General features: G+C 37.3%; 2 protein-coding genes and 1 pseudogene across 3 annotated transcripts; all 3 read left to right on the forward strand.

Annotated features, from left to right (window-relative positions):
- Positions 1-232: 232 nt before the first annotated feature.
- Positions 233-9,926, forward strand: LOC107560230 (TRAF-type zinc finger domain-containing protein 1-like). Of its 2 annotated transcripts, XM_016244349.1 has the most exons (11): positions 233-687; positions 932-969; positions 1,530-1,665; positions 2,439-2,492; positions 2,571-2,970; positions 4,523-4,884; positions 5,393-5,641; positions 6,615-6,735; positions 6,822-7,032; positions 8,291-8,351; positions 9,514-9,926. In XM_016244349.1, the coding sequence occupies exons 2-11, from the start codon at positions 935-937 to the stop codon at positions 9,553-9,555; spliced, it is 1,671 nt and encodes a 556-aa protein (XP_016099835.1). In that variant the 5' UTR covers positions 233-687; positions 932-934; the 3' UTR covers positions 9,556-9,926. The 2 variants fall into 2 exon arrangements, with proteins under 2 accessions (XP_016099835.1, XP_016099836.1); XM_016244350.1 differs by lacking the exons at positions 8,291-8,351; positions 9,514-9,926 and having other exon boundaries at positions 6,615-6,746; positions 6,820-6,878.
- A 424-nt stretch (positions 9,927-10,350) lies between these two features.
- Positions 10,351-11,848, forward strand: LOC107560219 (alpha-1-antitrypsin homolog; annotated as a pseudogene).
- Positions 11,849-13,018: 1,170 nt separating this feature from the next.
- On the forward strand, positions 13,019-15,065 carry LOC107560223 (corticosteroid-binding globulin-like). Its single transcript, XM_016244339.1, has 5 exons — positions 13,019-13,089; positions 13,318-13,938; positions 14,038-14,320; positions 14,451-14,595; positions 14,695-15,065. Exons 2-5 carry the CDS (start codon positions 13,335-13,337, stop codon positions 14,893-14,895), a joined length of 1,233 nt encoding a protein of 410 aa, XP_016099825.1. The 5' UTR covers positions 13,019-13,089; positions 13,318-13,334; the 3' UTR covers positions 14,896-15,065.
- The last annotated feature ends 811 nt before the right edge of the window (positions 15,066-15,876 follow it).

Raw genomic sequence — 15,876 nt, forward strand, 5'->3', positions numbered from 1 at the left:
TTTAAGATGAATTAAACAATAAATTAATTCATATTATTATTACTACTGCTACTATTACTGTTGTTTAGAAAAAAAATAAAACCCACAAAGTAAACATCAAGCGTAGACGCATCATATTTTGCAGTAGAGCTCCTTTCCACTGAATTACTGAATAATTGTAATACGTATTTTTGCCGATCATCTTCGTCTTTTATTTTGAAAATATTAATAATAATATCTCCGTCACCATCTGTCAGTGTCGCCGTTTTCACGGAGACCGCCTCTTGTTGATACTGTTGTCACGAAACGAAAGCTGAACTGATAATTGCGGTTGTTGGCACAGATCTACCTCAGGCCAGTAGTAGTTTATTACTTGTTTCTGTGTAGATTTACAGAGTCTAATGACTCGAATCGCATGACCAATACTGTAGCGAGCGTTATACTGTAGCTGACCAGCAATGGACACTCTTTGAGATGGCAGCACATGCATCTAGATTAAACTAATCAGACTTCAAAGCAGCTATTTAAAATACCTTTGTGCCTATTCTGATGTGTTGACTGTTTCTGTATCATTCAATAATTCCTTTAATGCCTAACGTTACTCGTTCTTGGACTGAGAATAAGAACGAAAAGTACTAGCGAATAGTTTTACTTCTCTAGCAAAACAGCAGCTTCAGGTGGTCGTTAACAAGCTTCTGCAATAATAAGGTAAGTGTGTAATGTTAGTATGTTTATTCTAGCAAATAGTTTTTTTTTAAGGAAAAATAGAAATATATGTCATATAGTAATAAAGCCTGTTGTGAAGTCCGTGGAGAACGATGTAACGTTACAATATTTGTTTCACTACGGTGTATTTTTCCCCTTTTACCATCTATATTTTATTAAGGACATTTTATCCAGAAACAGTTTCATGTCCGGTATGTGTTTAATGAGTTTTCTCTTTTTCACACAGACTATGGCCGGGGAAAATACCCAGTTTTGCAGTAATTGGTAAGTAAAATAAATATAAATGAATAAAAATTATGTGGTCATTCACTTACCCTCATGTTTTTCCCAGTACAGAACAAAAGGGGATGTTAGTCACAATGACAGTTTCAGTCACCATTCACATTCATTTAATCTTTTCTCCCCCAAAAAATGAAATTGAACGGTGACTTATTCTGTCATTTTGTCTAACATTATTATGTAGCACGGGAGAAAGAATGTCAAACAGGTTTGGAAAATCTTGAGGGCAGGTACATAGTTTTTATTTTTGGGTGAACTATTCCTTTGGATAAGGAGGGCTGTTTAGTAGTTTCGGTTTAGACAACCCTTTGCTTTCTCTTGTGTGTTACAGTCCCTCCCATCTGTCCGTGTCCTCCCTTCCTGACTATCATGATTTGGCTGACGCACTTTTGTCCAAAGCAACTTGTGTTACACTTTTTACAGTGACAGTTTCTCAGGAATAACCATCACTTAATTGTCTTAGTCAAGGACACAATGGCAATTGTGGGGTTTATTGAACTGATAATGTGTCAACCAACTGACCATGATATGCGCTTTGTCTCTAGCAAGCATGACATTCCAGAAGCCAACTTTACAACACATGAGATCCACTGTCGGCGGAATATTGCTCTTTGTGAGGTGTGCCAGGAGCCTTTTCCTCATGCTGAGCTTGTGCAGCATAAAGAGATGGACCATGCAGAGGTACGATCCGGACGTGATGTATGAGTAATTGTATATTTAAGAATATTCCTAAGGACCTAAGTCAGAGTACTGTAGCCATAAATAAAAAACAAAAAAAAGCTTAAAGTCGACAAATAATTCTATGGGTTGTGAGAATCAGATTAAAATTGTAGATTTCTTTCCCCAGGTTACTGTCCCTAATGTTGATCCAAACCAGTATGACTTTATTCTGCAGAACACACACACTAAATATTCTGAAGAAATGCCATATTTTTATGTCTGTACAATGAAGGTCAGTGGAGTCAAAACAGAAATGATAAAAAAAACAGGATGTTTAGAGATCTTAACACATCTTTTTTGTTTAGAGTGAACTATAAACATCAAGTCACTATCAAATCAAAATGGTCCCTTGTAATCTTTAATCAAAAACATTAACTTAACCTCCCTATTGCAATGATATCTCTTCTCACAACCTGTCATTCATAGATCACAGCGATTAGCAAGCAACAGTGATCCAATTCATTCCAGATAAAAACAAATCCAGCCCTACTTTTTTTCCTCATTGGAGAAGAATTTTAACTCCGATATATGTAGCAATATCACAATTTTCCCTTCGTGCTGACTTTAAGACAGTAGGATATATTGAACATCAGCACTGTTTTAAATAGCATTCATTTAAACATAGCATCAGTGTAATGTATATTGCAGAATGAAACCGAAACAGAGTTGTTGTTGTTCTCCCCAGGCTGCTAAATTTGGGTTTTATAAAATCTATTCTAAACCTCTTTTTACAGGAACAGTGCAAATGTGGATTAAAGATAGAGAAGAGGTTCATGGAGGTCCACCAGGTACAATATAAACATTTATGCATATTGCTGTATTCGGTGATGAGTTCTGTATATTTGATGACTTCTTACCCCTTTCAGAGGTCAGAGTGCAGTCATCGACTGGTCCCGTGTCAGTTCTGTGATCTGGAGGTGGCCTCCTTTCAGGCTAAAGAGCACGAGGATTACTGTGGGACCCGCACCGAGCCCTGCCCCATCTGCAAGTGTAACGTTATGCTGAGAGAACAACACATCCATCCAGCCCTGTGCGGAAGTCTGACTCCACCTCAGGAGAGGCACAGTAGTAGGGCCCAGACCCCAGGAGCATGGTTTGAGGCACATTCAATCTATAACCTTATACACAATAATAACAGCACGGGGGCAGCAGACCGTAGGGGTCCGCCACGACCCTTGGAGGACAGACTACACAACAGCACCAGAGGAACAGTGAGGGGAGGAACCAGGAGAAATGCAGAAACAAGGAACAATGATTTTGCTTATTGTATGTATCCATCTGGCTGTTTTAGTCCTTATTCAGAAAAAATATTCACAATAAACTAGGGATGGATGATATAGCCTTGACAGATATGTGCAAATATTAGACATTTTTAAAAATGTATCCAGTCTGTAGATATTGGATATTCAATTGTGAATTTTCCCTGCAAATGAGGCACAGACACAAATCTGAAGTGGCAATTAGGCGTCTTTATACAGACTGTTTAATGGTGCTTAAAGGTGGCATAAATACATTTACACAGCAATTAAAAGTAAATTACTAAAATTATACTAGGGGCTGAGGTGGGTCAGAGCAACATTTAATCTGGCTTTTATGCTGCATTGCATCTTCACACAATATCGAACAGACACAAAGCAGATGTCTAAAGATGCTTTTAGATTACTATTGTTGTCGTCATCTAACACTTCAAGTTAATCTTTTAAAACTACGAATAATTTAATAACACTGTTAAATGTGATATTTAGCAAATCTCAAAATGTATTTACATTTTTAGTACTCTAAACCCCCGGTTTCACAGACAAGCCTTAAAGGGGTCATATGATGTGATTAAAAATTTTTCTTTCTCTTTGGAGTGTTACAAGCTCTTGGTGCATAAAGAAGATCTGTAAAGTTGCAAAGACTAAAGTCTCAAATCCAAAGAGATATTCTTTATAAAAGTTAAGAGTTAACCACGCCTACCTAAAACGGCTCGTTCTAACACGCCCCCACATATCTACGTCACGATGTGGGAAGATTTGCATAACGCCGCCCAAATGTTCACGCAAAGAAAGAAGGCGTAACTTTTATTCTCGCTGTAGTATTGTTGCTGTTGCCATGTCGTGAAGCTACTTTGTTTGGCCTTCCAAAAGAGGACGATATCCGCTTCTGGAGGACTTGTGGATCACCGGATCGGCTTTCACCGTGGACGAAGCAGAGTTCAGATGTGTGCAGCACATTTTATGGAGGACTGTTTCCTGATCCCCTAGTCCCAGACTAAAAGTCTGAGCTGTTTCAACTGAAAGAAACGTGCACTGATTGATCTTAAAACATGTCAGTAACTTTGTTTTGTCTCAAGATGCACACCAGTAATGTTTTTTTTCTAAGGCACGTTTATATGTCCTAATTGAACTATGACCTAATCCTGGCTTAGTTTAAGCCATTTCTGTGAAACCAGGCCTAAAATAAAACAATATTAAAGCCTAAAATAATGTTTCTATGTCTAATTTTACTTGTAGCATTTAAAATCATTTTTAATGATGGTTTTAACTTTGTGTTTATTTTTTTTTTAATTTAGACAAAATATGTTTGTCCACTTACTTTGGATAAAACCATCTGAGAACTGTATAAATGTGAAATGTAATGTAATAAAAATTGCGTAGAATTTAAATATTGGCCATAACATTGAATTAATTGGCTTATTGTATGAGTTAGAGTTGTAATATCAGTTCATCCCAACAATGGGTTTTAAACATGTTGTTGAATACGATGGGAGCTTTCGTCGGGTATTAACAGGATGCTGGAGGAAAAAACTAACCTTCCACTCTGCTCATTTCCTCAGTGCTGGATCAGGAAACAGAGCTGGGCAACAACAACAACAGCGTGCTGTGGTCTCTGGGACAGCTGCCAGACTATGAGTCTTCCAGTCTGGACTACATGCTGGCCCTCAGCCTGCAGAGTGAAGGTGACTTGGAGGACCCCCGTCAGGAGGGCGTGTGGACTGATGTGTGGGACCGTCGCCTGGGAAGGACACCAGCCCCGAGCAATCTCACGTCCCAGCTCACCTCCAGCACTAACAACATCTGCACTGCGGCCTCCCCTAAAACCAACCTGACAGTGGGCCACAGCCCCTCCTCAAACATCATGCTGCCTTGTGAGTTCTGTGAAGAGCTCTTTCCAGAGGAAGACCTTATCTTACATCAGGTAAGTGATGACGCCTCAATCATCCCATCACGCTACACTCCCTCTTGGCTTGATATTTAAGCCAGGCCTCTTGTGTCTTGATAGAGCTGGCAAGTTTGAAGTTGCATCAGCCACAGTGGTACTTAAAGCCTCTAGAGTCGCCTCTTTTGAGCGCCATTACATGTTCTACGTTATTACATTCTACGTTAACGGAGTACAACATAAGCCATGATTTTCATGGCAGGCTATTGTAATGTCAGCAATGATGTTGAATCTCCCACTTCATTTCTTCTTGTCAGATATCTATTGTTTCACAATGTGGTGTTTAGTTTCCATGGGAACCTCCTCGAATTTCAGCCCTCTAGCTTCTCCCACAGGCCGAATCCTGATCAGATTCTTCTCCTCTTTCTGAGGCCATAGAGCCTCCTTTATGCAGGCCATAGAGCCTGGTTTGCTATCTGAGTCGCTTGTTTTGGATTTTTGCCTTTAGTGGCCAGCATGAAGTAAATATTCGGTTTTTGTCTTCTAGACTGGCTGCAGCCCGGCCTCTGCTATCGCTTCCTTCAGTAAACAAGCTCCTTCTCTTCAATATGAAGAAATCATCAGTCAAGGGGCTAGTCATGTCATTCCTCCCCACACACCCAGTCCACCCACCCTGCCCCTCTCTGTTTCGCCGCTCTCCTACAGTTCCTCATCCAGCCCCGTTGAGGGCGACGTGCTCATTCCTTGTGAGTTTTGTGGTGTTGCCTTGGAAGAGGATGTACTCTTTCACCATCAGGTATAACACCCTGTGATTTTTGAAGTTTTACTTTAGGTTTTTTTTTTTGTTTTTTTTTAAGAATCTGCTACTTTTTGTTTAATATATTTGTAATATTATTGACCACAAATGCTCTAATTGTGAATGTCACCCCGAAATGTTTTTGGAAAATGTTTATAAATAAAATGCTACATCTCCACAAAATAGGCACTCGTTACAATTCATATTAAATATGTCTCAAAACATTTTGAGAAAACATCTTTACATGGTTTTGTAAAGAGAGAAGCTTCATAAATGTTATGATGGATATCTACAAAAGAATACTATTTTATATTATTTATTATGATTTTGACTGTCATAGCTCATGTAGTATTAAAGGGATAGTTCATCCAAAAATGAAAATTATGTCATTAATTACTCACCCTCATGTCGTTCCAAACCCGTAAGACCTTTGCTCATCTTCGGAACACAAATTAAGGTATTTTTGATGAAGTCCGAGAGCTTTCTGAACGCAACTGAGACGTTCAAGGCCCAGAAAGGTAGTAAGGACATTGTTAAAATACTCTCCATGTGACATCAGTGGTTCAACCTTAATTTTATGAAGCTACGAGAATACTTTTTGTGCGCAAAGAAAACAAAAATAACGACTTTATTCAGCAATTTCTTCTCTTCAGTGTCAGACTTTGATGCACGTTCACAAGAGTACCACAACACATGACAATTAACGACAGAGTTTTCCTTTTTGGCTGAACTATCCCTTTAAGAAAACCTTCTAGATTTAAGTAATTTATAAAACATTTTTATAAAAAAGTAATTTATAAAAATGTGTAAATTTGGCTTGTAATTTTCCTTTGTGTTTACATCTAATTAGTTTTTTATAAATCATGATACATGATTTTGTTTCTGTTAGTATGTGTAAGCACTTGTGAAAGTAGAGCAGAAATGGAGAGCGCACCTTTTAGTTGATACTCTTCAATCTCATTATACTGTACAGGACAAGTGTGACCTCCGCCCCAAGACAGCTTATTCAATCGACGGATTGTCTCCACGGAAACCACACCACACCGCCAAAGAGGCCCACGAGGGGAGATCTCCTGAGAGGCAGAGACATCAAGGTGAGCCACCAAAACCGACGAACACAATCTCATTGTGTAATCCATTTATTAATTTTACTTCTTATTTACAAAATATCTTTCTGCAGCTGACCCAGATGAGGAGCAGATGCGGGAGACGGCTCAGGGGTGGCAGAAAGGCACCTCAGGTTTGGACCAGTGGCTGCCCTCAGCCTACAGTTACACTAAGAACACGAATGCTGAGCAGCAGGTGAAGAGCAGGAACCAAAGTCACAGAGCAGTAGAAGTGAACACATACCTCATTGACAGCCTCATGCCCCGTTCTACAACCACTTCGGGGTATGCTTAAATATTTTTGGTAACACTTTCAGTGAAGCCCATATTTATAATACATTATAAGGTTATTCTTAAGGCATTATAATGAATGCATAGTGCAGAACAAAAAAAGTATATTATGTTATATAATCTTATGAATATTCATAAGAACAGTTTTTATGTATTATAATATTTACTTATTTGTGTTTATAGCTTTTAAGAGTATGATGATTTAGAACACAGTGAACATGTTGCATCCACTTAAGTTTCAATGGATTATATTTCTCATAGTTATAATGTATTATAAGTCTCATATCTTGCCATCTTTCTTATGCTACTTTACTTAAAGCAATCAAAGTCCACTTATAAGTATAGTAATAATAATTATTATTTTCTCAAACAGCCATAAGATCAGATACCAGATACGATGAATGTGTAATTTGACACATTTGCTTTGAACTATTTTTATTGTAATAACAGTTTGATTATTTTGATGGTACCTTTTAGAGAGCTGTTGATAAGTAACTCTGCAACTACATGTCAACTAGCAGTCATTGGAGTGTTGCTAGTATGTCTGCTAAATATATGCTAACACTTTATTTTGATGGTTCTTCAACAGACAAACTGACTATAAGTAACTTTGCAAGTACGTCAACATTCTACCAACCTTAACCTAAGCCTACTAATACTCTAATGAGAGTTAGTTGACATGTAATTGCAAAGTTGCCTATAGTCAGTAGACTAAGGGGACCATCAAAATAAAATGTAACCTAACATATAAACATTGCATGTTTTTTTTTTTCAGTTGAAATTATTAACTAGCTCACATCCAAATTAATATTAGCCTCACAGGGAACATTCAAATAACACTCAACACCTACCCACTCACAAGATGTAGTAAGATACTCTGCAGATCTTAAATAAACAATGTCAAGATTATATAGTCCATTATAAATGTAAAAGTAGATTTAATATGGTGTTCATTGTGTGTTTATAAATAATCAATCTTAAAAGTTATAACCACAAATGCGTAAGCATTATAATGTATTATAATTGCTGTTATGATTATTTATAAGATGATATAACATATTATAAGGTTCTTTATAATGCATTGTGGATTCATTATAATGCCTTAAGAATACCCTTATAATGTATTATAAATATGGGCGTAATAGAAAATGTTACCATATTTTTCATAAATAATTTCTATGTATACATAGGTATGATGATGAGAAAATTCAGGTTACATTAAAACTAAAATGTGTATATTTTTCCATGACAGACCTCCACACAGAGGAAGATTGGAAGGTCAAAGGAGTGATAAAAACACAGAGACTCCAAAGGTATGTACGTGAATTGTTACAGGATCATAAATACGATTTGGAAGACCTGCAATGCAGGATATATTAGAGATGCAGCGATTAACCGGTTTCGCGATTAACCGCGCTTTAAAACGTCACGGTTAATTAATCGTAAAGGTTCCGCTAAACCGAGTGTTTCTGTTACATGGAACGGAACTGTTGCAGCTTGCGCAGAACAAAAACAAAGTTACACTAGCGGTGCACCAGCTTAAAATGAGGTGCTTATCAGAGGCACGGAGGCTACTACATGCATTAGATGAACTGTGACAGAGGGACCAAACAGCGAAGCTTTATTTCCACCAGAGAAATGCCTGTCGATAGTGTGGGACCATTTTGGGTAGGCTACAACAAGAATGACCAAGGTGTCATTTAAATATTGCTGCAAAAAACTGCTGCTAAAGAGCGAATACATAAGGGATAGGCTAATGCACGGCTAGCTGTACATTGAACGATTTTAATGCACGAGGTGAAGGCAAGAACCACCTGACGCGAAGCTACAGCTAGTTTCAGATCAGAAAACGATCCGTAAGATCACATTTATTCAAATTAATTATAACATTTAGCTACTTGAATTCATTATTAGAGAGAGAGAGAGAGAGGGGTGACAGTTGCCTGTGTGAATTAGCCTAACTGCGTCTCTCCAGTAGGCGATTTAATCTATTTTATTAATAAAAGTCACGGGGCAGCATTTTCAAGAAGTTTGTGTCCTCCTGAATCTTTGTACACGTGCACAGCGCGATCTCCGATCTCACAAACCAAAATAAACTGTCATGGATGTTTACAGAGCAGAGGTCACCTTTTTTTAATTCCAATGGGAGAGATGGACTTTGGTTTGTCTTTTGTTTATTATTCATTTGTGCTGTATTGTTGGTTACGGTGTTATTTCGGTTTCAAAAGCCAGCAATAAATAACACTTTAATATCTAAAGAGTGTTCATGTGATTTTATACATTAGTAATGTTGGGAAATGAATAAATGCATAATAATCGTCATAATCGTAAAACCGTGATTATTCCTCAGACAATAATCGTACCAACAAAATCTATAATCATTGCATCCCTAGATGATATGACATATTTTGATTCTACAAATACTTTTTGACCTGTTCAAACATTACATTACATTAATTACATTTTTATCTCCAGGTGCCTAAAAAACATAATGTTGAAAAAGAGGAGGAGGAGTAGAAAAGGGGAAAGAGTCTAACCAATCTTTGAGTCAAAGCAGTGACCTGTTATTACTGTCTATATGCTATTATGTTTGTGTCTGTAAATCTTTTACATGTCCAGCTGAATTGATCAATTATTTGGCTTGTAAATGTATTTCTTTAATTGCACTAGTTTTTTTCTTCATTGTATTTTTTCTATGGTGTTTGTATGTGATTTTAAATGTTTGTTTTGAGCTTTGTTCAATTTTCTTTGTTTCAAAGACGTTGGAACAATGTTTTATATTTTACTGCAAACTCTACATGTTATAGTATAAATATAGAAACTCCCATAAAACTTTACTGTATTGTTTTATACATTGGTTAATGCAGTGGTTAACATGAACAGCTGAACAATGCTGCATTTATTAATCCTGGTTAATATTATTTTTTACATATACATTTTAACATTAATATTATTAGTTCATAATGCATTGTGAACTAATAATGCACTAATGACCAATATTAGATTTATGGATTTTAATTAACAATGATTAATAAATGCTGTAAAAAAATATATACTGAGTGCATTCACTAATGTTACAGACGTGTAGTGTGAAGTGATGCAGAAATTACAAATTCTTATTTGATCCTGAGTTTGAAATAATTTTACAATGTACCGGTAAAACATCAAAATTAAAGAAAAAAAAATTATTGTAAGGCTGTCTGTATATGGTGGTAAAATTGGTTATGTTGTTATTCTGATTGTTTATCTTCCTTTGGTTATGTAACTATCACATCTTTTCAATAAAAATATTTTGCTGTGGCTGAACGTAGGATGGCCATCACATTGGGTTGTTTTTTGTTTCTAGTCTACAAAGTGATAACTGAGCATTTTTAACTATCAGAAGATCAATATGGACTCATCTTTATCATTTTTTCGACATGCACTCTGTACTCTTCTTGCACAAGAAAGCAGTACAGGGGTTATGAGAACAAAGGACCTATATAAGATACATATATAAGAACCGTGTTTTGTTTGATACCAAATGTTCATTTCAAGAAATCGACCAGAGGACAGGGGTGGACATCGATGTCGGCAGTGCTCTATATGCAAGCAACAAATTAAAGCTCCTTCCTGAGTTCTTGAAGGAGATAAAGGAGTTTTACCACTCTGACGGCTTCACTGTGGATTTCAGCGTCAAAGAAACACTGGATAAAATTAACACGTATGTGAAGGAAAAAACACGGGGGGAAAATAGACCAAGCTGTTGATGGTCTGGAATCTGACACTTTGATGTTTCTTCTCACTTACATATATTTTAAAGATAAACACACACCTATACAATAGTCACAGACTTTTGTAATTCTGGCAATGCCATCGTCTCAGATCCCTTTAAAAATGTCACTCTTTCTTCCAAAGGAAAATGGGACATGCCATTTAACCCAAGCAGGACCCGTCAAAGTAGATTTCATGTGGACGCTGAGACCACTGTTCCAGTACAAATGATGCACCAGTACGAATCCCTCAAAGTTTATTATGATGTCGAACTCACTTCTAAAGTCCTCTGTCTAGACTACAACAACTCTTTCTCCATGTTTCTGGCTGTACCAGATATTCACTGGCCAGTTAAGACCATCAAAGATCTGGAGATGGCCATCTCTAGACAGCACATTGAAAAGTGGAGGACAGCTGTCAGAAGAAGGTTGGTTGTCATAATTATTTAATGTATATCAAAAATAAAGTTATCCGGACTCATAAAAGCATAGATGTTCAATATCTCCATATGGGCCAGTCAATGATTTATTTTGTCCTTCAGAAACACTGACATCTATGTCCCCAAGCTCTCTCTGAAAACATCATATTCCCTGAAAGATATTTTGAAAGGAATGGGAATGGCTGATATGTTTACAGATAAAGCCGACTTCACAGGAATTTCAGAGGAAAAGATGCTCATTTCAAAGGTACAATTTCTAGATCACTTTCTAAAATACTATTTTAAATTAACTGAAGAGTTTTAATGTACTATTTCAAAAAAACATCAATTTTTAAGAGGACTCACTCTGATTCACTTTCAGGCTTTGCATAAGGCCAGTCTGGATCTAGATGAGAAAGGAACCACCGCAGCAGCAGTGACAACGGTTGATTTCAGACTATTGTCCTACAGCCCATTGGATACTTTGAGTTTTGACCGTCCATTCATGATCTTTATCACTGACCAAAAAAATGACAACATCCTCTTCTTTGGAAAAGTTGTCAATCCGGAGGAAAAACAGTATTGTGACATTCAAGATGTCATGACAACATTAGCCAGCATGTGTCCATGATTTAAACAACTGTTGTGCCATTATATTTCTATTAATATAGGACCGAGATACTCGATTCTTCTTCTAGAGGTCTTCAACCCTGGTCTTGGAGACCTAGTATTTCTGTTTCCTCTGGTGAATGCACACTTATCTGCCAAGTGGCAACTGTAACTTCTTAATTGGAAAAAAAAAATCAAGTTTAAAAAAAATAATAAAATAAATTAGGGAACACAACTTAACCTATGTCTTACAATTACTTTCATACTCCACACAGTTGGTGTAGAAATTAAAATCTGTGATTGTTGATTGGATTACCCAGCTCTGGATAGAAATAGAGCTAATAATTAGTGAAATGAGTAAAATAGTACAAACATTCCTAAACTGTGATGCTAAAGGACTCTCCTGAATAATCTCAGCTGGTCTCAATTTGTAATCATGCCTTTACAAATAGGATGGTTTGCTGTTTGAAGAAAGCTTTGAGTTAAACTTCTGCTAACTGGTCTTTTTTTTTAATTCACTGCATTTTATTTTTATTTTATGCTAATCAAAAAGTAATAAAAATAAATATTTTGCATAAACCTCTGGCTATATTTATTCAATACGGCACTTGTTGGGAATCTAGTTGGTCATCAATTTAAAAAAATATATTGTTCTAAGCATTGTAATGTGATATATAGGTCACATTTTCTCCATAAAGGATTTTGCTGACACTGAAGGTCAACGGCTTTCCTTCTCTTTACCCAGTTTACGCAGTAATCTGTGTGTATTTCAACAGTAAGTGGATACATATCTCTTAATTATCACTCATTTATTGACATGCACCCAGGTTTTACTCCTCTTTCATAATAATAATACAGGTTATGCATGTTACCTATAGGGGGTAAGTAGAACTGAGTTATGAAGACTAAATAAAAATAATAATAAAAAAATAAATAGAATACTCAAAATACATATTTGCTGGTAAAATACAACATTTTGTAATTAAAAGGTATAGTAAATTATACTACATAATGAAAAAGGGATGAGTTTGAAAATGATGTCAAATATATTAAGTACATATCAGCAATCATTTCATCAGTGTGGTTAAACACTGCAAACGTTTATTCACTGCACTGATTTGAGTCCATACTTTGTAGTTAATAATTGGTTTTCTCTGCTGAGTAAAATAAAAAGTAAACAGAGTAAAGGTTGTTTCATGATCAAACTTGAGGACATGGGCTTTATAATTCAGTCCAGTTTGGGGAAAGAGAAACAGCAGCAGTCTGGAAAGGTGAGACATTTATGTGTTCACAAGATAAATCATACAATTATTAACAAATTATATAGGACATTGTTTGATAAATATGTAAAGTTAATCTGTTAGAAGAACAAAGAGTGAAAATGGGGGTGAATTAATTAGGAACATTTTTTTCTTTGTCAGTAAGTTAAACTGTCTTGAGCATTTGATGTATTTCTGTCAATAAAATGTTGTAAAAATGTTTCTGTTAAATTTCTTCAGGTCCCTCAAACAAGACCATGGAAAGGAACATCATATATTTGTGGATTTGTGCTTTTGCAGTAGTTCATGGAAATCAAGAGACTTCACCACAACCTCCCATCAGTGATAAACTCCCATCATTGATAAAGATGATAAACAATGATTTTGCTTTTCACCTGTACAAGAGGCTTGTAGAAATGCCCGAGTATCAGTCCAAGAACATCTTCTTCTCTCCCTTCAGTGTGTCCATGGCCCTTTCTGAGCTGTCTTTAGGAGCCGGAGGCGAAACCAAAGAACAGCTTCTCAGTGGCATCGGCCATAACAGCTCGGTCTTCAGCACTGAAGAAATGCACCAGATGTTCCACAGTCTCCTGGAAGAAATCGACCAGAGGACAGGGGTGGATATCGATGTCGGCAGTGCTCTATATGCAAGCAACAAATTAAAGCTCCTTCCTGAGTTCTTGAAGGAGATAAAGGAGTTTTACCACTCTGACGGCTTCACTGTGGATTTCAACGTCAAAGAAACACTGGATAACATTAACACGTATGTGAAGGAAAAAACACTGGGGAAAATAGACCAAGCTGTTGATGGTCTGGAATCTGACACTTTGATGTTTCTTCTCACTTACATATATTTTAAAGGTAAACTCAGACACCTATACAATAGTCACAGACTTTTGTAATTCTGGCAATGCCATCGTCTCAGATCCCTTTAAAAAAATGTCACTCTTTCTTCCAAAGGAAAATGGGACATGCCATTTAACCCAAGCAGGACCCGTCAAAGTAGATTTCATGTGGACGCTGAGACCACTGTTCCAGTACAAATGATGCACCAGTACGAATCCCTCAAAGTTTATTATGATGTCGAACTCACTTCTAAAGTCCTCTGTCTAGACTACAATGACTCTTTCTCCATGTTTCTGGCTGTACCAGATATTCACTGGCCAGTTAAGACCATCAAAGATCTGGAGATGGCCATCTCTAGACAGCACATTGAAAAGTGGAGGACAGCTGTCAGAAGAAGGTTGGTTGTCATAATTATTTAATGTATATCAAAAATAAAGTTATCCGGACTCATAAAAGCATAGATGTTCAAATGTTTTTAAGTTCAATATCTCCATATGGGCCAGTCAATGATTTCTTTTGTCCTTCAGAAACACTGACATCTATGTCCCCAAGCTCTCTTTGAAAACATCATATTCCCTGAAAGATATTTTGAAAGGAATGGGAATGGCTGATATGTTTACAGATAAAGCCGACTTCACAGGAATTTCAGAGGAAAGGATGCTCATTTCAAAGGTAAAATGTCTAGATCACTTTCTAAATGATGATTTAAAATGAACGTTTTATAGTATATAAAAAGCATTTTTAAAAGGACACGCTTTGATTCACTTTCAGGCTTTGCATAAGGCCAGTCTGGATCTAGATGAGAAAGGAACCACCGCAGCAGCAGTGACAACGGTTGATTTCAGACTATTGTCCTACAGCCCATTGGATACTTTGAGTTTTGACCGTCCATTCATGATCTTTATCACTGACCAAAAAAATGACAACATCCTCTTCTTTGGAAAAGTTGTCAATCCGGCGGAAAAACAATAATGTGACATTCATGATGCCATGACAACATTAGCCAGCATGTGTCCATGATTTAAACAACTGTTGTGCCATTATTTTGCTGCATGTTTGATGTCGGACAGAGGTACTCAATCCTTCTTCTAGTGCAGGGGTGCCCAACCCTGCTCCTGGCGATCGACTGTCCTGCAAAGTTTAGCTTCTAGAGCAAGGGTTTCAAACTCAATCCCTGGAGGGCCGGAGCCCTGCAGAGTTTTGTTCCAACCCTGCTCCAACACAAGCCTGAAGGACTTGATTAGTTGGATCAGGTGTGTTTAATTAGGGTTGAATCTAAAATCTGCAGGGCTCCGGCCCTCCCGGGATTGAGTTTGACACCCCTGATCTACTACACGCACGAATCCGTGGACGTGGCTAAACAGGCAGTGCATTAGGGTTGAATCTAAACTCTGCAGGGCTCCGGCCCTCCAGGAATTGAGTTTGACACCCCTGTTCTAGAGGTTCACGTTCCTGCTGAGTTTAGTTCTAATGCATATCAAACACCTCAACCATCTTATCAAGGTCTTTTGATATAGCTGACCTGCAAGATTGAGTACTGACAGGCAGGCATTGCAAGATCTCTGGTGAATGTATACTTATCTGCCAAGTAGCAATATGTTATATGTCGGGGTGGCGAACGTTGGTCCTGGAGAGTTTTGCTTCAACCCTAATCAAACACACCTTAACACCAAACAAGTTAATCAAGGTCCGAACGGTTACGAAGCTACAGGCAGGTGAGTTTTAATTAGGGTTGGAGCTGAACTCTGCAGAGCTGCGGCTCTCCAGGACCGGAGTTCGCCACCCCTGCTATATGTAATGCCTATTTGGAAAGATGTGTTGTAAAAAGTTACGTAAAATTCAAATACTGGCAAAACTGGCCTTTGTCTTGCATTAATTTCATACCCTACACAGTTGGCATAGAGATTAAAATCTGTGGCTTGTCCATTTTATTATCTATCTCTGGATAGAAAA

This window comes from Sinocyclocheilus grahami, unplaced genomic scaffold, assembly GCF_001515645.1.
Source record: "Sinocyclocheilus grahami isolate Dianchi unplaced genomic scaffold, SAMN03320097.WGS_v1.1 scaffold715.1, whole genome shotgun sequence".
Classification (NCBI taxonomy): Eukaryota; Metazoa; Chordata; class Actinopteri; order Cypriniformes; family Cyprinidae; genus Sinocyclocheilus; species Sinocyclocheilus grahami.